At 44.4% G+C, this 22,286-nt stretch overlaps 1 protein-coding gene across 2 annotated transcripts in view; it reads left to right on the top strand.

The window, feature by feature from the left end:
- Positions 1-22,286, top strand: part of LOC143527072 (hepatocyte growth factor receptor-like) — a 37,660-nt gene that overhangs the window by 1,212 nt on the left and 14,162 nt on the right. The window contains exons 3-12 of one of the 2 annotated variants that reach the window (XM_077021992.1): positions 818-1,145; positions 2,360-3,533; positions 12,441-12,620; positions 15,307-15,441; positions 16,174-16,353; positions 16,871-17,031; positions 17,803-17,905; positions 18,085-18,221; positions 18,428-18,592; positions 19,649-19,754. In XM_077021992.1, the coding sequence (XP_076878107.1) occupies positions 1,006-1,145; positions 2,360-3,533; positions 12,441-12,620; positions 15,307-15,441; positions 16,174-16,353; positions 16,871-17,031; positions 17,803-17,905; positions 18,085-18,221; positions 18,428-18,592; positions 19,649-19,754 (2,481 nt within the window). In that variant the 5' untranslated portion in view covers positions 818-1,005. Of the gene's footprint in view, positions 1-817; positions 1,166-2,359; positions 3,534-12,440; positions 12,621-15,306; positions 15,442-16,173; positions 16,354-16,870; positions 17,032-17,802; positions 17,906-18,084; positions 18,222-18,427; positions 18,593-19,648; positions 19,755-22,286 lie in introns of those variants that run through there. The other variant, XM_077021993.1, reaches the window with a different exon arrangement.

The following is a 22,286-nucleotide window of genomic DNA, read 5'->3' as shown; positions in this document are numbered from 1 at the left end:
AACCAAGTTGAACTATTTTTAATTTAATTGTTAGCGGTTTGCAAAAGAATGCGTTAAGATTCAGGGCAGGAACAGGTGGTGCGATGAGTGTGACCGAGTAAACATATTTACAGAGTGTGTCATAGCTTGAATTCCCCGTACGCGCAGGGTTGGGTGAGTACTGGGTGCCAGAGAGAGGTTTTAGCGGCAGCGACCTTCCCCTCTGCGCTTTGACTAAAGTATCAAAAGTACAGTTTGAGAAGAAGAATACTCGGTCAACACAACTAGGCTCTGTTACACTGGAAAAGAGACTCATTGTCTAACATGGTCAGATACGCATTATTAAGGAGAATGTATTATAACAAAGAGACAATGTGCCAAACAGCGATGTCTCTTTGTGCACGATTAAGTGGAATCACACACAAATTCACGTTATCAATTATATTTTATTGGTTTAGCAGTGGTCTATTTTGTTCTTTAAGGAATGTTTTGTGGATGGATTTCCGCTGGTCAGTGAACACGCTCGCATCCATCCGAAGGCAACTTGTAACGACCTTTTCCTATGGGATTTATTAACCTGAGCTAAAACGATGCTTAAGTGACAATTGGAATAACTCTTGATATAAGGACCAAGAAACAACATATTATAAAATATTTGGGGAATAAAGTGTTCCGTAATTCATCTCCTAATGGAAAATTGCAGTAACATAGGCTAGTAAAAAAGGTATTTGCAGATAACTTATAAATGTATTATTATTGTTGTTGTTGTTATTGTTGTTATTATGCTTTTGTGGTACTTGTATCAATAATTTGAAACGAAGACCACCGTCTCCGCCAGTTTTGTCCAATCAGCGAGCCCCGTTGTTCCGGGCGCAGTGACGCAGGACACTTGGTTCACCTGAAGCGTTCAGCACATCGCGGGGTCGCCTCACTCACCCGAAGGTTCACCGACGGTACGAGCCCTTTCAGCCGAGGGGCAAAGCAACGCACACCGGTGCCACCAAATTCTCATTCACAGAGACTCTTATGCGGCGCGTTGAATTTCTACGGACTGTGAAAAGCAACTTATTTAGCGTTGGGAGAAACTTGGCGCTCCGACGCCGCTCGTCCATTCACACCGTGTGTGGTGAGAGACCGAAGGAAGATGTGATTAATCCCCGTGACAGGTATCCGTTCAGCGGGGAAGGTAAGGGAGCTCTCCCCCCTGTCCCTGCTCATAGTCTATTTGACTAAATTGTTCAGAAACGCTTTTTTTTCTTTCAAGGGAACGTTTTGAGATTTTATGTGAAACATTCTAAAGGTTGAATGGCAAAACTAACACGGGATGTAACGTCCACCGGTAATGTTTAAAGGTATTTGTAGTGAATAGTGGAGCGCTTCCCCTTTTGACTTTATGACCCACTGTTCGACTCGCGTTTGCAGTTACACTTCAGGTAATGTCGATGCTATGTTTTACAATTAGTTGTGGTATTTGTTTTATGCAATTTTCAGCAGGTTTCTGGCGTTCCTAAGATTATCCATTTTACTCACTATGCTTAAATTACATTAACAATGTGTTGTTTAAAATTAATTGGTCCTAGTAAACGACTACCCCTTAAAATAGCTTATTTAGTTATTGCTTTTTTAAAAAGGGCTGTACATCTGTGTGCTTAACTAAATAATTAATTGTATGCTAAACACCTACCTTTTGTTGATATACCTCCCTGTTGTGAGGCACAGATAAGTGAATTCACATCACTCCAGTAGCCTTGGTGAGAGTAGACAGAGTGATGCGGCTCTATCTGTCTTTCTGTGTGTCTGTCCTCTTCAAAGCAGCCTTTTAGGGTATAGGTACACCAACTATAAATCACTTGTCCAGCGTCTGCAGTCTACCCGCCTTAATTGAATTTATCAACCACTCCCTTGAGAACGCTGTCTAAAGTTAGCCCCATCACCGCAGTGCATTCAGAGTCTGCAGTCGTGATTCATTCCCACCGCTGCACAACCACAGAATTGCTGTTTAGACATCAGAATTCATCCGTTTTGTTATCATGTAGTTTGTGGTCCATGCAGGTCTTTGGACTATTTCAAGGACTGTTTTTGGTTAAGATACCCCTTAGCTTATAATAGCTACTAGTGATCTCATTGTCATTGTGGTTTGGGGGAGGGCTTTAACCATGCCATTTAACCAGGGTAGTTTATCTCAATCACCAGTCCCAAAAGAATTTGTGTGCCTTCTTGACTTTTAATTATCTAATGGGCTTTGTTCCAGCACATAGACTCTTATTTCTAACATTTTCCTCTTTCTATGGCAGTCGTGATATGGTGGGTAAATTTTTTATTGAATGCATTTTTGATAACAGCAAACTGTGGTTGTGTGTTTCTGTTTTGCCATCTGCAGAAACAAAATGAGAATTACTCTCGGTGTTGCTGCTCTCCTTCTCGTCGTTCTCCAGACGTTGTGGTTTGGCATAGATGGGCAATGCAAGGAACCAAGAGAAACCTCTAAGCTCAATCTCTCTGTGACCTACGACCTCCCCCACTTTGTGCTAGATGCACCTGTCCAGAAACTTCTAGTTTTCAATGGAAGTGTATACGTGGGTATTACCAACAAACTTGTTGCCTTATCGGGAGACTTGAAGAAGATTCAAGAGTATAAAACTGGACCTGTCCATGAGGGTCCACAATGCAATGCTTGTGAGGGCTGCAGAGACCGGCCCCCCAACGCCAACAACACCAGCATGGCCCTGCTGATGGAGACCTACTATGACCCTGAGCTCTTTAGCTGTGGGACAGCGGGGAACGGCGTGTGTAGCCGCCACTTGCTGGAAGATGGTGAGCTGGGCGTTGATGTGAACTGCATGGGCTCACACAATAACGACGGCAGTCGCTACATCGCCGGCCCTGCAGGAACCCAGATAGTAAACGTGGAAGTCGGCGGTGTCGTGAGGTTCTTCGTCGCTAACTCGGAGCCTCTGAACTCCTCTCTACCTTCATATCCTCGTCTCCACCACACAATCTCCATACGGAAGATGTGGGAGACCCAAGACCGCTTCGAGTTTGTCTCTGAGCATTCCTACATGGACCTGGCCCCGGGCCTGCGAGGGAATTATCCCCTGCACTACGTCTACTCCTTCCAGAGCGGCGCCTACGTCTATTTCCTCACCGTGCAGAGGGAAGGCGGCACCTCCAAAGCCTTCCACACGCGCATCGTCCGCACGTGCTCCTCCGACCTGGAGCTCCTGCACTACGTGGAGATGCCCTTTGAGTGCATCTACTCCGAGAAGGGGAGGAGGAAGCGCTCCACCCAGATGGTGTTCAACATCCTTCAGGCGGCGCACGTGGCCAAAGCCGGAAGCGACCTGCGCAGGGACATGGATCTGAAGGAAGACGACGATGTGCTGTTTGCCGCCTTTGCGCGTAGCAGGCCGGACTCTCCTGAGCCCACAGCCAGCTCGACAGTGTGCGTGATCTCGGTTGCTGAAATCAACAGCTTTTTCAAGGACTTCATTCAGAAGGGCCACACCAAGCCGCTCTACCACTTATCTGGCACGGAAATGAAACCCTTCAACGAGGTAGGACCCATGTTCTTATTTAACTCTGACTGCTGTAGATTAGGCTCTACTAATTCAAGTCTTATCTTCTACTTCTTGGATGACTATAAATCACTGAGTTGTCAGTTTCTATCTTTCTCTCTCATCCATCAGCATGGAATCAATTGGTAAATCATAGCAATCAATAGTAACAGGAATTTAACTGCATATCACTGAGTAGTCTGTCGATGAATGCCTCCTAGAGTCAATAGCTGGACAGGATCAACAACTTAACCATTATGCACATATTTCATCAGGATTTGCATAGGTAACTGTAAATGTTCACAGTTTATAAAGAGCATACAGAGACATTCAGACCAGGAGTTGCAATGGGAGAGCATGCACAACTAAAGGTCTGTGAGCTGTGGTTAATGTTGACAGAAGAATATGGTTCTGGCAGCCTGGTGGATTATCAGCCACTGCATGAGGCAGGAATCTCAGCAGGCTCGTCCCTGGATCAGCCTTAACTCGATCCCCACCAGCACAGAGGTCACTGCCTCCCCCCACACTGCAGTTAGCAACGTTTAATAAGGATTGCAGTTTTCTAAAACTACTGAATTAATTTGCATTACAACACAGTGGTGATACTTGGCAGAAATAAGTGGTTATTGGCTACAATGAAATGTAGAAAATACTTTTTGCCAAAATTTCGTTCGTACGGATTATCACTAAGGATTGTTTACTCTGGCTCTATGAACATGGATTGCTTAAAAGGCCATTCCCCAGACTTGAAAATCCGTCTTGCTTATCTGATGTGAATCACCCTTCTAACGGCACACCAAGACCTTAGTGACCGTGACAGGTGTCCTTTGTTTCTCTGAACTGGTTGGTTTAACAGTTCATATGGTCACAGGGTGAATTTGTTTCCCTCTTCCGCCATCAGCTCCACGGCCGTCTGCTCGATCATCTGTTATAGTTGTTCGGTGGGTACTTGATCTGTCCGGACTTACAAAGTGATCGTAATTTCTCACATCTGAAAAGCCCCAGGCTCTACTCAGACACCTCAAATATTATTGTTCTGCGGATCCCCTGGTCTAAACAATGTCATCCATCCTCTATCAACGTAGCTTCTATCAGTTTTCATTATATGGCTGTACCATGGCCAAGATGGCTTTTAATGTCACTGGCAGAGTGCTCTGTAGATAGGTTTATAGGAATGTTCACTGTTATAGGAGTGTTAATGTTTTAAAGCTTGAAGGCATATTTTAAAATGGAAACTGAAGTGATGTGGACAGACACGCGCTCTCTACCTCCCCCTGGTGTCTCAAGATGCTTTGGTTCCAGTGCTCCAGTAAACCAGCAACACCTTGTTTTTATGGGAGGAACAGGTTCTTCGTGCCATCAGTTAGATTTATGATGTTATGTCCAGTAGCATATGCTACACGGGCTCTTATCGCTGCTTATCAGAGTCGTATACGCAAGGGTTTAAACCTAGAGGTGTAATGCAGTGGTCGAAATAGTTGCAGCTTTTCACAGTTGGACCACTGATTTCAAAAACCACTGCCACAATTTTATGGATTATTGTTGTTGGAAAAAAATACAAGAGGTCTTGTTATGAAATCTTGAGTGTTCCAGGCACATGATTACAGAGTCATTAGACTATCACTGTAGATAAAGGCAAAGGGTCCTTAAAAGACCCCTTTAATTAATGAGAAGAAGAACCTCGTAAAACTATTGATCGCTCAGTCCACCGCCGCTCAGCAGTATCCGTTTGTAATATGGACAGGCATGTAAGTCCTATTAGTGTCGTAACTGAGGCACTAGAGCTATGTAAAAACTTGCCATAATAAGAAGGGGCACTTGTGGCTAAAAAAACATCCAACCACATTTAAAGTTACAATTATCATCTGATTAGGATTGATTAGTGTAAGAACTGGTAAATGCTGATTGCCTTTAAATTTAATTTAATGCATGATTGATGCCACTGTGTAATATGATTTCAGTGGAAGGATTTTGATCGACAGCCGTTTTAATTATAGCAGTGCTTGTGGCTGAATGAGCATGGATTTAAGCAGTGAATTTAAAAGTATCGTGAAAGAACACTCAAGAGTATTGATTTTACATTTGTGAAAATCCTCCTGCGTGTCATATTGTAATGGTGCAAGCTCCCACCGTCTTCCGCGGAACCACGGGTCAGTTGGTGGTGGTGTTGGATACCGCGAGGTTGGCGGTGTGAGTGGCGGCGTGCCGTAGCCTGCGCTCCTGCCGTGCTGTCTGCTCATGTTGGAACAAAGTTATGAAACTCCATTTGGGTCGTGGGTCAGGCCTCGGCCGTGGGAGGCTTCCCGCTATCTGTGAAGAAACAAACTCCCAGCGAAAGACAACATGCCTGTCGTATCTTGTCTGCCTCTCTCTCCCTCAGCGGAGCCCTGATAAGCTATGTACATGCTTGAGTTGGGCTTACTGTTGACAAATACGCACACACACACACACACACACACACACACACACACACACACACACACACACACACACACACACACACACACACACACACACACACACGTACACACACACATTGTGGAGCAGGTCTGAGCGGGAAAGCAGGTGGATGTTTACAGCTGCATGCTTTCTCACAGTGTCAGCCTCCTGCAGTGAGGCGGTTGTTGGCAGCTCTGCCCTGACAGACGCCCCTGCGTGACTCTGGACCATAAGCAGAGCAGGTGGGGTGTGGGCAGCCGGTGCCCAGGTGCAGGGCCCTGCTCTGTCATCTCCTCTCACAACCCAGCATGCATCAGGGCAGGTCCACTCGCTCTCCTGGCCCCATTCTGCTGATTTCGCACATCAATACTCTACGCTTCACCGACTACAATAGTACCTATTCAGCTTTGCGCTAAATACTTACACGGAGAGTTACAACGTTACAGAGGCAACATGCGAGTGTTGGTGGGGGGGGATTCCATAAAGATAAGCACCCGGCTGTAACTGATAATCCTCGTCTACGCTCGCAGTCTGTTGTCTGAACGAGTGCAGCTGGGTAGCGCTCCACTATTCTGTTCATTATTTACGATGGCAGCCTCTTCCTCTTTTCGGCATGCTGTTACCTGAAGAGGAACTTGCGTGGTGTTCTTGTCCAGGTAGACGTCACACCTTTATGCGCTTCTCCATCCAGGTGCTGTTCTACTGCCTTCCAGCAGTGGATTCCCATGGGTGTATTGGAGGCTCAGCTCGGGTACATGTGTAAAGAGAGCGGCTGCTTTAATCAGTGCGATGAGTCTGCAGCCTGCAGGCATGTTTGGTAATCAGTCGTGTTCGCCTCTCACTTCCTTGGTTTTGGCCCCTGTCGTAATTTCCTGCTTTCGTGGATCGTGAGTTTAGCTGAAGCTCTCCTATATGCATCATCAATTCCATGTATGTGCATGCGCGTACACACACACACACACACACACAGTATCGTTCATTGCCACTCCCCGCTGTCAAGTTAACTCAGCCCCCTGCTTGTGTCTCAATCATGAAAGTCACTGAAGCAGGGCATGACCCTGAGCTGGCTGGCTGCTCAGTTAACCCACACATGCCATCAAAGCGATATCTAACCACGACGGTCATGCTGCCTGATTTCGGCTCTTGACTAATTAAGGCATCAGCCGGTGGCATTTTGTGTTAAAGAACCGCATTTAAATGTCAAAAGAAGCGTTTCTGAAATTAGACAAAGGCAACTTTTCTTCATTGTTTCCACTTTTATCAGTTCACTAGAGTAGTCAGCGCTGCTCTAGATCCCCGTGACGTTCATTCCCACACAATGGGCCTGTTGGGTCCTGTGTGAATGAGCAGTGGAGGAGCTTTGGCTTGCCGGCCACTGTTCGCTTTTATCACCTCCTGAACTCGAACACAATGCAACAGCAAATAAGAGCTTATCTGAGCTGTTTCTGACTCCTCATTCGGGGTGTCACTCGGCTCTCGGGAAGATGTATCCCTTAGCAGTTGCAGCTTGTCAAATCTCGCTGTGTAAAGAGAGAAGACGCGTTCCCATGGTCCCCTGAGCTGGGGATTTAGTGTAACATCAGCAGGCCCTGTGTGGAATGAAGCACAAATAACACGTGATCATTGTGACTTCAAGCAGACGTGGCTTTTTTTCTGTAATTTGTGAATTAATCCAGTGTTACTGTAACTGTTAATTCCATCTGTTCCCTGCTCCTAAGAACACATAAATAAACCTAAAGTGAGAACTGCGACTTTTTCTGTTGTGCTGAGTTCAAGGTGTTTTAAACAGGGCCTTTGCTCCGGCCAGTGGCCAAGCAGGGTTGGACCCAATGATGCGTTACTCCTAACGCCAAACACCACTGAAGTATGAGAACATGCATTTGGTTTATATGTGTGCACATCTTTTAAATTAACCAGTTTCTTGATAACTCTGCACACAATACAACCATGTTTGTTTTTCCCTTTGATGTAGGTTTAAGCACTTAATATAATGTCTCATGTTGTTGTGTCATAAAAAGTAGGAGATAACACTTGTTTCATGTCTTTTTTTTTCTTCTAAAGAGTGTTATATTTTAAGCCGAATTTATTTGCAGTTAGTCATTCCAGTAACTGTACTTTGATTATGTTCAGGAATTTTACATGTGAAAGTGCATGAATCTGGCTTGAAACTCAATCAATAAGTAACTCACTCACTCACTCACGTTTAAAATTCTCCACAAGTGGTCACTGTTAGCACTGAAATAGCTTTGCGGCTTCACACGAATGATGTTGTTTTCTTGTTAACATGTATATACACGTATGAATTTCTTTTTTTATTTGTGTTTCTGAAGTGACGCAACACATAGCATTTACTGTGGAACTCTCATTACTCTCAGCCATCGCAACACAGTAAAACAAACAATTAAAGCCATTTAAAGCATGTGTTAAGTGTCCTTTACAACACTGTGATACATGAAACAATAGACTGATTGTCAGATTCCCTTTAAGTGGCCCTTGTTTGGTTTAGATAGCTGCCTTCCTAATAAGCTGTAGTATTACAGGGGGTTATTTAGAATACAGTGCCAGGCTGAGGTCTATTGTCTCTAAGAGTTCAGAGCAAGTCTTGCTAATGTAGTTTAATTTTCAGGATGAGTGTTCATCAGCTTTTTTGGCTTTTCTTTGAAAAGTCAGATCCACAAAGTCAAATTGAATTAGACCAGAAATTAGACCAAATTGACAACAGAAAATTTGTACATTCCTATACAAGCTTATTAGAAAAGCGAGTGGAATCAATTATTCTGGAGCAATGAGACCCAGACACTTGGAGGGTCCTTTCTTCCTTTCTTTCTGGTTCTGAGTCGGTGGGGTGTAATGCTGCTCTAATTTGAGGGCTGAGATTTTGCCCCTACGGTCACATTCATTCCTCACCCTGCCTGTACCTATTTACATGGTAGTGGAAAGAAGGAATCCTTTAACATTACCTCATCTTGTCTGCTATAATGAATGGGTATGTTCCACTAATGCTTTGAATAGAGCCACACTGCAACAGCAAATGATGAGAGACCAGGTTTTATAGAGCTGCTTTAAACACAAAATTATGCCGTTTTTCACTGTCTTTTATCTTAATTGGATGGATGTGTAATGTTCAGGAGAGCTTCTGTGAAGTGTTCGTATTTCTGTTGAGGAGTCAGACGGCATCGCTAACTGCTGAAGCTTGTAGCACAGGTTCTTCACCGGGACATTTGTTTACAGTTTTGTTCCCAACGTCTTTAAAGATGTTAATATCTGCATTGATCTTTTTCTTGCTCTTTGTTGGGTTTCGACATGTGTTAGTCTGAAGTGTTGGCACACGTTTAGACTTACTCCTTTCAGCATCGCACGCTGCTCAGGAGATACGAATAGCCTTGGAAGCCTCATTGCCAAGCCTGCAGTTGAATTATGTGATTATGTGCCATGTTGAGCTGTTTAACTGGACCGTGACGTGTTACTCAGCAGGACTATAACTTCAGGGAGGAACAAAGCTTCCTGCTGATGAATCACTCCAACAGGCTGGAGTCAAGCATGAGCAGGCTGGAGTAAAGCAGGATAAAGAACGGAAGGGGAGAAGAAAGGGAGAAAGAAAGGTGCGGTAGAGGCTTGGTGCTGGTCGGATGGACCAACTAGGGAATGTTGTTTTCCATAGAGTAAGACGGTGGAGGAGGTGTTGCTTTGAAGGTTTGGTCAGAAGGTCGAGGTCACATGTAAAGCCAAAGAGTGATCCCGCCCCCTGCATGGGGCTGGCTTCTAATCCGACATTATAGCTAGCGTGTCTGATTACCCCCTCACTGCTGATCCCCTTGACTGAGTAATCTAAGAAACGTACCAACACCAGAGTCAGGTTGCTCTGTGGCGTGCTTCACAAATGTGCAGGTGGGGCACCCCGTCCCCGGCTAAAGCCACAACTACAAACCACTGCACGCAAAGAAATATACACACGTACACAGCAGAGTGGACTGCACATGCTACATGGGGTCAAAGGTCTCGTTATTTCAGTCAAAGGGCAGCTGATTGGCCCAAGTGTTGAGTCTCACTCAGAAAGCACCCAGCCTTGTGCACTGCTAAGAAGACCCACTGCACCGTGCCTGGGGGAGAGCTCTGAACATGTGGAGGTGACATTTTGGCCTACAGATCTCCTTACAATCATACCGGGCCTCACCAAGGTGACGCCAAAGGCCATGAAGTTGTAAAACGCATTAGGTGGGTCTCGGTAACCCTATCACTCTGCCATTGTGCTGGACACAATGTGAGCGGCTTTAAAAGTTAAACCAGAGCCAGGTTTGGGTCTCCCCTGCCTTTACCACACCTCTTGTTTTTCATCATGGTAATAACAGTTTGCTGCAGGATAGAATATTTTGGATTTGGAAGTAAAAAAAAAAATCCACCTGTGAGATGATACTATGGCAGGGGTAATGATCTTAGCTATTGTGACCTCATTCTTGTGCGAACACTGAAATACTTTTATGCTAAATATGATGATCTCTTTTACAAGGCCCTGATGTGTAGTTCTGCTGTAACAACACGAGGCCCTCCAAGACGAGATCTATAGGCCTGTGGAGAAAGGATCGGTATAATAGATGCTGAAACCTGTCAAAACACTGCTCAGGTTTTCCTGTCCTTGATCCTTCTTCACAGTGTCTTCACAAAGCAGGGGAATGGCCATCTTTTCATTTTGTCCTTCATGTTTCTCTGTCCACTTCTCCAACCGCACTATAAATGTTGCACAATAAGTGTTACAATAAATGTTACATTTATTGTCTATTAATAGAATCCTCTCCAAACCTTGTTTTTAAGCCTTAAGTCAGGTGTGTCATCTTGCGAAGTTCTCAGCTGGTCATCGGCCAGTCAGACGGCCCTGAATGGAGGTCTGATTTTTTTTTAAAGTCCTTTTGAAAGAGTGAAACAGCAGTGGTTTTGCTGTATGACTGATGAGCAGCTGTTTTGTATAAAGGCCCAAAGTAAACGTGATGAGGCCGAAGACACGTCAGAGGAGTCCGTCTGTCTCCCCTGTGCGTCCTCTCTCATTCGTCTCCACTTCGTATCACATAAAAGCCAGAGCTCTTCCCTTCCCACATTCCTCAAGTCTCATTTACAATGCAGTATCTGGTTAAGCAGCCCTGCAGTCCACCAGGAGCTGGACACGGTTCCACCCCAGTCAGTCCATACTCCCGTCCTCTTACCTGACTGTGGGGCGGTGAGTGTCCCCCTGGCTGCTCCTGCCTCAGAGAGGAGGAGACCACTCAAGCTCGTGATGGGAGCAGAGCCCAGTGGTCCTTTGGCCTGATTTATCACCCAGCTGTATTGTTCCCTGGAGCTTCAAAGCTTCCCTTTGAGACGTGAAGCTTTCAAATGAAGTTGTGAGTTTCTGCTGCGAGTGCAGTCATGGTTGTGACTCATGTGTGTTACTCAGCGTGAAAGAGAGAGTGAAAAGAGTCTTCTGAAAAGAGGGATTGGTGGTGTAAGTCCCGCTGCCCTGTACTGAAATTCTCCCTCCTCCCTCTCATACCCTCCTGTCTGGCTTGGTGTGAAATGTCTCTTCTTTCCTTTTGAACTTGCATGTCTGTATGTATGTTTCAGTGTAGTGTAGTGTGTTGCCTCTGTTGTATACAGTGTAATAATACACCGGCTCAAAAGAGTTCGTGTAATTTCCCTTTTAATCATTAACCACCTGCTCCCTGGACTGAGTTGGGCCGTTTAGTCATGGCCTTTAGTGCCAGGGTCCAGTTTCATTAATTATTGATGACTCCTTGGCCTTCATGCTGGGGTCTTTGTGCCTGAGATCCTAACCAAAGAGTTAAGAGTTAAAAGTGGAGTGTTTGAAGGCAGATGATTTGGGGTCTTATAAAATAAACATGAACATTAAGTTCTAGTTGGAACAGCCCCTCTAACTTTCCGTTTCTTACAAAATCCACTTAGCGTAGGCTGCCAAAGACCAGACTGCTTCAAGTCTCTCCACCACATTGTAGGAAGCATTAGATCAGCCACCAAGGCCCACAGGTTGTGGCGATCACAGCCAAAGAGAGCTGGACCGAACGCTCTGGAGGAGCAGCAGGAGAGATCCACATTCCCTCCCGTTTCTCATGAATTCCTGCCATCTGGGAGCGCAGCCGTCCGAATGTGGCAGGGTCGATCTCAGCTTGATGGGAGAAGACAAATGGCGAACCTCCGCTATGCTCTGGCCTATTAGAAGCAGAAGATGTTGAGCTTCAATAAATGTTTACAGTGGATGGTATAAGTCCCTTGTTCCTCAAGCAGTCTTGAGCATGAAATTCCCTTGGCATGGGAGTGGGGGAGGGGCCCCAACAAAGACACTTGTGCTGCTAGACACTTACACTGTATAAGGTTTCTACATAACCAGCTCCATTTTGAAATTCCTGATATTCAAGAGTTAGCACTGTTTGCTGGATATTCAAGGTGTATAACAGATTCGTGTTTAATGTTTTTTTCTTTAAGACCTCCTTTGGCTGTGGAAAACATGAGAAGGGCTACAGACTGGAGGTTACCAGGACCCACCCACGGAAGGACTGGTTCAATGGTCGCTTCCGGAACGTTCTCCTGACCTCCATCGCTGTAGTGCCCATACATGACCACACGGTGGCTTCCCTTGGAACTGCAGATGGGCGGGTCATCCAGGTGAGAAACGACAAACGACGAAGGTCTCTTTAAACATCTGTTAAGGCCCTAGTATCATCTCTCTCTGATATGTCTGTGTGAGGTCAGTGCCGTGTTCGGGCCTAGAGATTATGCACCGTAAGATTAATCTACAAAAGCAGCATAAAAATAAGGACAAAGCCAAACACGTCTGGCAGAAGTGTGCAGTGGTCCACAGTATTTCCCTGCTGTATTGTGCGTCTTCTGTGAACGGGCAGGATGTGGGTACGTGACCAGGGAAAATGGCCTGGAAGAATGAAGCTGCAGGTGCCAGGACCAGGTTGGAGAACACAAACCTTTCCTGTTTGCTCCACATTCATCTCTGACCTCGCACCACCACTTTACCAGAACCTCCAGTTCATCATGAATCGGTTCCAATACATCTGAATTAAACCTCCAGAAGAGGCTTGATGTACATGTACTTTAATTCTCAAATGTAAGCAGTCTGTATTGTGTCCATACTCACTAATCTGACACTGATGCATATGAAGAGGAAAACACCCCACGAATGTTATTAATTTTTATTAATTTTTATCTTATTAATTTTAAGATTTTGTCCTTCCAGAAGGTTCCATTCATGTATTGTAAATAGGATAAGAGAGTGTTTGAGAAATGTATAGTGCAGAGAGAGTGTGACAGCTGCGCGGAAACACAGTGGAGAAGTTGAACAGTGTGTTAATAGTAAGCACTGGGCTTCGATGACATATCCTCACACCACATTTTCCTGGAACGAGTGCAGCTGTCGTTTGCCCTCTATTTATTATTATTATTTTTTTTTGTGTGCATTTTTTCCTCTCAACCTTTTCTCGGCTCTTTTGTCGCGACATGGAGTCCTGGGAATGGGCACGCAGTAGCACAGCTGTCCCACTCAAGGACTGGGGGGGAGGGGGGGGCAAGCTGATTGGACAATCAGGAATGAAGGCAAGACGAGGGCCGAGGGGCAAATATCACCATGTTAAATGTTAAATCAGCAAGCTCTCATAAATGCTGAACTTGTCTTTTGTGGGGGCCCTTACTCTTAAAGTGAGTCACTGAGCCCTTACTTCTAAAGTGTGTGTTGAGAGAGGGGGTGAGAGAGAAAGAGGGAGAGGGGCTGAGAGAGAGAGAGAGGGAGAGGGCTGAGAGAGGGAGGGAGAGAGAGAGAGAGCCCTAGAGACTCCTATTCTGTAAGAAAGTAATTTTGACTCTGTCAGAACAGAATCTCAGTGTGACAAACTTAAGATGTAGCTTTGTGTTTGTGAGCCAGACTTCCTTTACCAGCCACAGTAAAACTAATTCACACGGTCATTAGTCCTTGTCCTCTGAGTGCACAACATTCTTCCCACAGTAGCCACTGGCCACTTTCTGGATTATCTAGGCTTAATTTAGTAAGGTTTAGTTGGATTACCGCTGGGATTCTCTTGCCGTTTACAGTCTGGTGGTACTGAAACCTTCACTTCAATGTGTACTTGATTTTTGGCAAAATTGGGAGTCGTCCAGGATACGCAGTGCTCTAATGTCTCTGAAAAGGTAAATTAATTTCTTGCCTGTAGCAGGAGAGACGTTGGAGGGCCCAGTCAAACACTACCCACTCTTCTAGTGTGTCTGTAATCAATAAGCCACCATTTGTGCGATGAATGTGTCTAACGTGTGTGTGATGAGACAAATTCTTCATAGAAAAGACTTCATAAAGTCTGCTGTGCCCCGCTGTGGCCTATCAGAGGGAGACCGCTGACCCGACACCAAGCAAACTCCCAAGAACAAAATGCTACTTGACTGATGGAATGTTAACACTAGAACCTCTACGGCTTACAGACTTAATCCTTAGAAAATGCTTTCTAATTGTACATAGTACCACCTCAATCACGACAGGCACTCTTTTTCTAAAGTCACGCTCTTTCAATTCACTAAATGCTACACATCTACAGCAAACTTGGCTCAGCACACACTTACTCCAGGTGTGTTAAACCGCAGATCCAGGTACCATTAATGGAACGCACACTGTAATACCCTATTCAGACCCAGGCTATCTTAGAGGCCTGTAATTGCAGCCTGACCATGGATGATCAGTTTTAGTCCAGGTGTGTGTGTCTGGAGCCAGCGCTCTGCCACCTCCCAGCAGCGTCTTTACGTCCTCGCTCCGCCCGAGGCTGCTGGCTTTGTCTGCTGCTTCAATCTGTCATCTCCTCCTGACAGAGAGTCAAACGGGCGTTATTACATGATCTCTGGCACGCGGAGCTTTGTCACTGTACAATGACGCTGCCTCTGGATTCCACTAGCTTTTGATTCTGATAATGTCCTGAGGACACTACCACACACAACCTGTAATTTGACATTTTATAACTTGCTTCTGGGGATAAGAAAAAATTAGTTATGAAGTAACCTGGGCTAAAAAACTTTTGAAATGTTGGCAGCATGAAAGGCTGTACCTGAAAACAGGAAAGTACTTCTCTGTTATCCCATTCAAGAGGAGGGATACAGGACAGAGGATGTTGATATGCTTGCATCACTGCTTGAAATGCTAAAATTAACTGCAGTGTTAAAATGATTCACTTTTACAGTAATAGCATCAACATGGCATGTCGCCAATTACCGTGAATAATGAACATGCTTTTAAAAATTTCACTATCCACAGCAAAGGCCTTAAATGTGAGAGGTCACTCACGTTGTTTGTTCGTGTCCTCTGCAGGTGGTGGTCTCCAGATTTGGCAACACAGAACCGCATGTGGACTTCCTCTTGGACACGCGCCCCGTGTCCTCAGAGGTAGCTGTACTGTCTCCACAGCGCCAGGACGCCTCCTTACTGCTGGTCACCGGAAACAAGGTGGTGAACTTTCTAAAATGTAAAAAAAAAAAAAAAAATTATCCCCTTGCTGGCAATTTTGTAATATTGTTAATCACTTGAGGCCCAAGAGGAAATATCAGACAGCAAGAGAGAAAGAGGGCAAGAACAGAATCAGATTGGACTCAGTGAGGACATGACTGGTGTAAAGCGCACCAGAGTTATTTGGATCACACTTGGTTTAACCTTGCTAATTTGTCCCCTTCTGTTTCTAAAACTGGTGCTCTTCTCCTTTTCCTGTTTAAAGTCTGTTCTATTCTTACACAGCCTTCACTTTAGGACAGTAACATTACACTGAAATCAATTTCTTATTTCATAAGAAGCAGATTTCTTATTTTCATCATAGCATGGTCCTACTGTCTGTGCTAATGTTTACATGGTCCAGTTCACAATACTTGACAGTATGCAGCCCTATAAAAAAATTGTTAGGTCAACTTGAAATTAGAACCAAATTTAGTAGCCCGTATTTACAGGCCCAAATGTTTAGAGATTTTGAGATAAATTACAAAGCTAGGATATTTCTGATTTCTTAACTCTTAATTTTTTTAATCACTCTTGGGAAAGATTTCCTAACTTATCCGTACTTCAAGGCAAATTGTATGGGATTAAGATAAAAAGGTTTATGATTTTTACACACTCACCTAAGCTAATTCTGTACTATGTTTAGCAGTCTGGATTATGTGTATGTGACAATGCTGTGTCTGTAACGTGCAGGTGTCCAAGGTGCCCGTGATGGGTCCGGGCTGTGAGCACTTGTGGAACTGCAGCACGTGTCTCCTGGCTCCTGCCTTCATGGGCTGTGGATGGTGCAGGAACAGGAACCTCTGTTCACGCTCAACACACTGCACTGATTCACACTGGAGCCAGGATTCCTGCCCCCTTCTCATCACCGAGGTAACTGGCCTTGCCCGGCTACAGGCAATATTGCCATGGTTACAAAGTAGCTGATTGCAACTAGTTAATAAACTTTCTAAAATGACAGTCGGTTGGATAACCACAGAGGCAATACCTTTCATTACTCTGGGCTTTCTTTAAAGTTTATATCAGCTAATGACTGAATGTATGTCCATGCATATGTGTTTGTGCATGCGTATGTGTCCATGTACTTTAATGTCTACCCAATGTTAGCCCTACAGGTTACTGAACTCACAGTAAGACAAAGATCTATGGTTCTTAACCAGTGCCTCTTAGAATGGCCATTTTAAAAACCACCTTTAATGTCAGAAAAAGAAATACTTGCAGTCATAGCATTGAATTGTTGAGTTTAGTTACCGCTCCCTCATACTAGAAGACTCCCACTACCTTTCGAGATGTGCCCTTCTGTTTCATGTTACCTTCCTAAAACCACATCATGGGGCAGTAGAGTGAAAGATGTCAGTGTGGATGAAGGTCTCTCTCTTGTTTCCTGTAGGTCTTTCCTGCCACCGCCCCACTGAAAGGCCACACCAACATCACCATCTGTGGCAAGAACTTTGGCTTCAGTAAGAAAGAGCGCTTTGATGGGAAACTTATGGAGGTTGAGGTGGCTGGAACGAAATGCAAGCTGAGCAAGAAGGACAGTAGCAATCACAGGTAAGTTACTGGGAGATAATGGCATGAATCACATCAAATCGGATAACATTGATCATATTAGCTAATCTATAGAAGCCATAACCTTTAACATAGGGACATGTCATCTACGTAAATATGAAAAGATAATTAAAATTTCAAATGAAGCAGATTATAATTGGTATCTTAACTACTTATTATTATTATTATTATTACTTCTAGTAGAAAGGATGGTTCAATTAAGGTAAATGTCTAGGTCAGTTCAAGGCACTGATATACGTTTCGTCTTTCGTGTTGCAATGTAAGCAATCAGTGTTTTAAGTAGAGAGTTGATGTCCAAACTGAGCAAAATCAACCATGCTGATAAGTGAAATAATTTTTGCTTTAAATCTCTCTTTGTAAGCTGCAACCCTACTGCAGTGATGTTGCACTGAAGGTTTGTTCATTTGCCCCAAAGCTGCAGTGAACTGCAACTTCAGAGGAGCAAGCTATGTTTGCAACATTCAGCCTGCTGTAAAACGCAAAACTGCTGCATTGTGCAGAATATCCAGCTAGCTGAACCAAAATACACCAAACTCTACCCACAAGCGTTTGTGCCTGGGCATGACCCGCTACAGCCATACTATTGTTGAGAAAGTTCCCTGAGAGAATAACTCCTGTGTTGTACGGGCATCGTAGTACGAGCATTATTGGTAAATTAGCTTGCGCGAATAGTCTACTTACTCCACTAGCATACAAACCGCAGGCTGTTTATTGTCTGAGTTGTGTGAGATGTTTTTTTGTCTTTGTGTTCAGGTTGGTTTGCGGCCTGGATCATGTGAACATGTCCAATTCTGGTAGCTGGGTCAGAGTGCGCAGTGGGAAGGAGGAAGAACGGTTCTTGGGCTTCTCATTTGTGGTAAGGGTCCTTACAGATCACAACACCATTAAAAGATGAATGTTAACTTTAGGAGTGCAGCGTCAACTCTAATATTTTAGCAATGTAGTTCCTCAACACTTATCATGTTTAGTTGAGGGTTAGACTATCTTAATTAATCTTAAATTTTTGAGTTGACTATCTTAATTTTGCCTCTCCAGAACCCTGTGATTAAAGGAATCTTCCCTGAGTTTGGACCCAAATCTGGGGGAACCAGGCTGACCATCAGGGGCTCCTACCTAAACAGTGGAAGCTCAAGGAAGGTTACAATTGGAAGTTCTACCTGTGAGCTTCAGAGGTGAGTCACACATCTGCACACACAGAAACGGGTAATAACATCAGACATGATGAGCAGGAGTCATTTGTTACTACATCAGTATAATTGTGGGGTGCAGGTGTCTCCTGCTTTGTTGAAGTTCTAGTTACTAACGATTTGGGCAAGTTTTGGCAAACATCGTTTTGTGTGTGTGTGTGTGTGTGTGTGTATGTGTGTGTTGCGTCCAGTGAATCGGCCAACATGCTGACGTGTCAGACTCCGACTCAAGACTCGCCCTCCCAGCACAGGGTGAAGCTGCATATGGATGGAGTGATACGTGAAGCTCCTGCCAACTACACCTACAATGAGGACCCTCTCATCCACCGGGTCCAACCCACACGCTCCTTCATCAGGTGGAGCCCACACTCCACTCCCGCTGCAGACACTCCCACACAGGCTGGCATTTCAGTGACATTTTAGAACATCAATGATGCATCGACGACAGTGAATTTCATAAAAGACAGGAGCAGGTCTTTTTTCACCCTGTTACATTATTGTTCAATTTCAAAGATAGAGCTCTGAATGCAAGAAGCAGCAATGAGTGTAATTAGTTAAGCTTTAAAAATTCATAACATAACCATTTACATACTGATTCATAACATCAATCATTCTTACACTCTTATATGTCGAGCATTTCCCATCAGTCATATTCACATGGTGCAAAGATGCAAATGCGTCTTCAAGTGTCATAGTGGATAGGGGAGTTCATTAAATTGCACTTGAATGTGGGATTAAATGAATTTCATGAGAGGAGATTGGGCAGACAGACATCTATTTAAGAAAGAGTGGGTGTAAAAGACAGGATAAAAACTGGCAAAGCAAATAGCTGACCATAGATGGGAAGGAACAGGTGGATAAATTAGTCATGTGGTGGTGGAGGGGTGACAAGAAATGTGTGTATGCGCGTATGTGTGTGTACATGTTTAGAGTGCATCTGACAGCATGTTTGTTCTATGCATTTATGTGTGCGTGTTTATGTGTACATGCCTACAGCGGAGGCAGCACAGTAATAGGTGTGTGTGTGTGTGTGTGTGTGTGTGTGTACATGCCTACAGCGGAGGCAGCACAGTAATAGCAGTGTGTGTGTGTGTGTGTGTGTGTGTGTGTGTGTGTGTGTGTGTGTGTGTGTGTGTGTGTGTGTGTGTGTGTACATGCCTACAGCGGAGGCAGCACAGTAAAAGCGGTGTGTGTGTGTGTGTGTGTGTACATGCCTACAGCGGAGGCAGCACAGTAATAGCGGTGTGTGTGTGTGTGTGTGTGTGTGTGTGTGTGTGTGTGTGTGTGTGTGTGTGTGTGTGTGTGTGTACATGCCTACAGCGGAGGCAGCACAGTAATAGCGGTGTGTGTGTGTGTGTGTGTGTGTGTGTGTGTGTGTGTGTGTGTGTGTGTGTGTGTGTACATGCCTACAGCGGAGGCAGCACAGTAATAGCGGCGGGCGTCTACCTCCACTCAGCCATGCAGCCTCAGATGGTCCTCACTGGTCCTCCCTTCAACAAGGACAAAGAGGTTTACGTGGTGAGTGCGTGTTTCACTGCACCCACACACCATCAAACCCCCCATGGCCCACGTCTCCCAGGTGCTATAGTCATCAATCCCAGTGTTGGGGAAAGAGCTCCTAGCGTGAAGGAGAAGAACGTGCAGGAGCTGCAGATGTGGAGCGCAGATGGAAAAGCCACACGTAGCTCTCCACCCAGTCAGCACCTTCAGCTCCCAGTGTGGAGCACAACCTGTTTGTTCTCCTCATATCTCACCAGTGTCTCACAGGATCTCTGCAGCTTCTCAAGGTGATATAAAGCGCTAAAATGCACTTTGACATACCACACCAGTCCAACTATAGCACGAATTGTGAGCTTATACTAAGTAATTTGCACACAATTGTACAAAAAAGTTTGAAGAGGTACACATAATCATACAGAGGAGGCATCTTTTAATACAAAATAGTTCTACAAGTCCAGTCATTGGTATTTATGATGAGATGCATTAGATACTGATCCTAAACAACACAGAATAAGAATAATGTATTTTTTAATTCCATGCTATAGTAGCTGTGATATTCATTTGAAGGAATTAGATTGGCTTCCCAGCTGTTGCTCTGTAAATTCCTAAACCATAAACATCGAGGTCCAGTACTCCCCTCCTGAAAGAACAAGTGGATTATTGTTTTTTGTGCTTTTATTGGGAAGCTGTGTGAAAGAAAAGCTTTTCCTGCCTTGAGTCTGAGTTGCACTAAGTCTGCCTCAGTGGCGTAACCTGAGGAGACCTGTCATGCTTTATGCTGAGGTCGCTTCAACGATGGCGGAAACAGAAATGCGGTTTGGAGTCTCGGGTTTCTTTCTTGTGGGCTGGAGCCTTGTTCTGGTCACTGACAAACCTCTCGTGCATCTGGAGAACAGGAGCTCTGTGGATCCTCACAAACCATCAATGAGCTTTGCATCCTATCATAATCACACACAGGAGAATCCCCCAGAGACAAAACTGAGTGAGAGTAAAGGAGCAGAATCATGGACTTCAGCAAAATCAGTGGGGGGTGAAATCTCTCTCCCATATCTGCTACTGCCATCTCGGCTAAATCCTGAGCTCATCTAGTCTCACTTTCCCACCAACATAAAAGACATTTTTTACAGGCTCCAGCATGTTGCTAACTGCTGGCATCATCTGGAAGAGAAAGAACTTAAAAACACAGGAGACTTTGCTTCCTTCCGGGTCTTGACGTGGAAACGAGCACATCCTGCTTATTTGCGCTACATAGAAGGTTTGTGAATGCCCTCAGATGCATTTGAGTGTGATGAGTACGTGTTTCTTCTCGGCCTTTAATCGAGTGCAAATAAGTGAAGGACCACCTGTTTTAAGGAATCAAAATGGCTCAAGATCACACACACAGCACTTTCTCCACTCACTTCTTCATGAGCGACATGTGGCGCAACTGTCTCTTATTCCTGTCCGCAATAATAGTGGTCAAAAGGTCGTTTGGTCGTCTGGATCCCATTTTCTCTTATCCCCTCCACAGGACATCTTCATGATGGATATCTTTGATGTTAAAGAAGTGGTGCTTGTGTACATAGCATTTCTGCCTGTTTCAAGACACTGATTTGAATGTGTCTCTTCGACCTCTGCAGTTAAAGATGACATGCTTCAGTTGGTGCTGTTTATATGCTCTGTTATACTGACCGTTGTTCTAGTGCTGTAATGGTATTTCTTAAGGAACATGTTCTGAGAGTATCTGTAAGAGAATCTGCTTAATTTTGCCTTGTCTCGGTTACATTCTTCCTTTTCTGTCTACCAGTATTAAAAATATTTAAGTGACAATCTAATTCAAGACGTTTAACACTGTTTTTATCAGTGAAATCAATCAGTTTGGTTCTTGTTCATGTCACCCCACTAGATTATGGCTCCTCAGTAAATCATACTAAACACTGGTTTAAACCATTTTACAACCAATTTGTAAAGTTTTAAACCATTCCAGTACCTATACACCTTGTTCATTTGTATTGACAGTTCTACGACTTTCCTGTGTTTTCATGAGAACGGGGCCAGCTGTAGGTTTGCTCTCCATCTGCGATATTGCACAATCGTGAACTGGCAAGGAAGGATGGGGGGAAACTGTTGACAGGAAGTAGCCACCACATTAAACGAGGCTCAGCTTATTTCAGAACTGTGGCTATTCTGGGCATATATGAGACACAGGAGAAACCATGACCTGGCAGCTTACATGACTTTAACACTGTGACACAATATATCCGAACTTATATCAGCCTTATATCAGAACACATCTTTACCATGAAGGGATTTGTAATACTCCTGAAACATGTTTTACTTTTTTTTCTTCACTGGTCTTGTACTTTCTGTCTAATAATCTTTTTTATGTTCGTAACTCAGGGTCATGTTTGTCTCTGGTGCAGTAGATAAGTATGCTACATCAGTAGTTTTGACCACACAGCAAATATTTGCCATGGTCTGGTGTGGAGTTTACTCACCAGAGTAACAAAGTTGTTTGTAGGCAGTCACCACAGATCCACCAATCACAGTTATAGGACTAGACCCAGAGAA

The sequence above is a fragment of the Brachyhypopomus gauderio genome, chromosome 11 (assembly GCF_052324685.1).
Source record: "Brachyhypopomus gauderio isolate BG-103 chromosome 11, BGAUD_0.2, whole genome shotgun sequence".
Lineage (NCBI taxonomy): Eukaryota > Metazoa > Chordata > Actinopteri > Gymnotiformes > Hypopomidae > Brachyhypopomus > Brachyhypopomus gauderio.
This window is presented reverse-complemented; position numbering and strand designations above follow the sequence as displayed.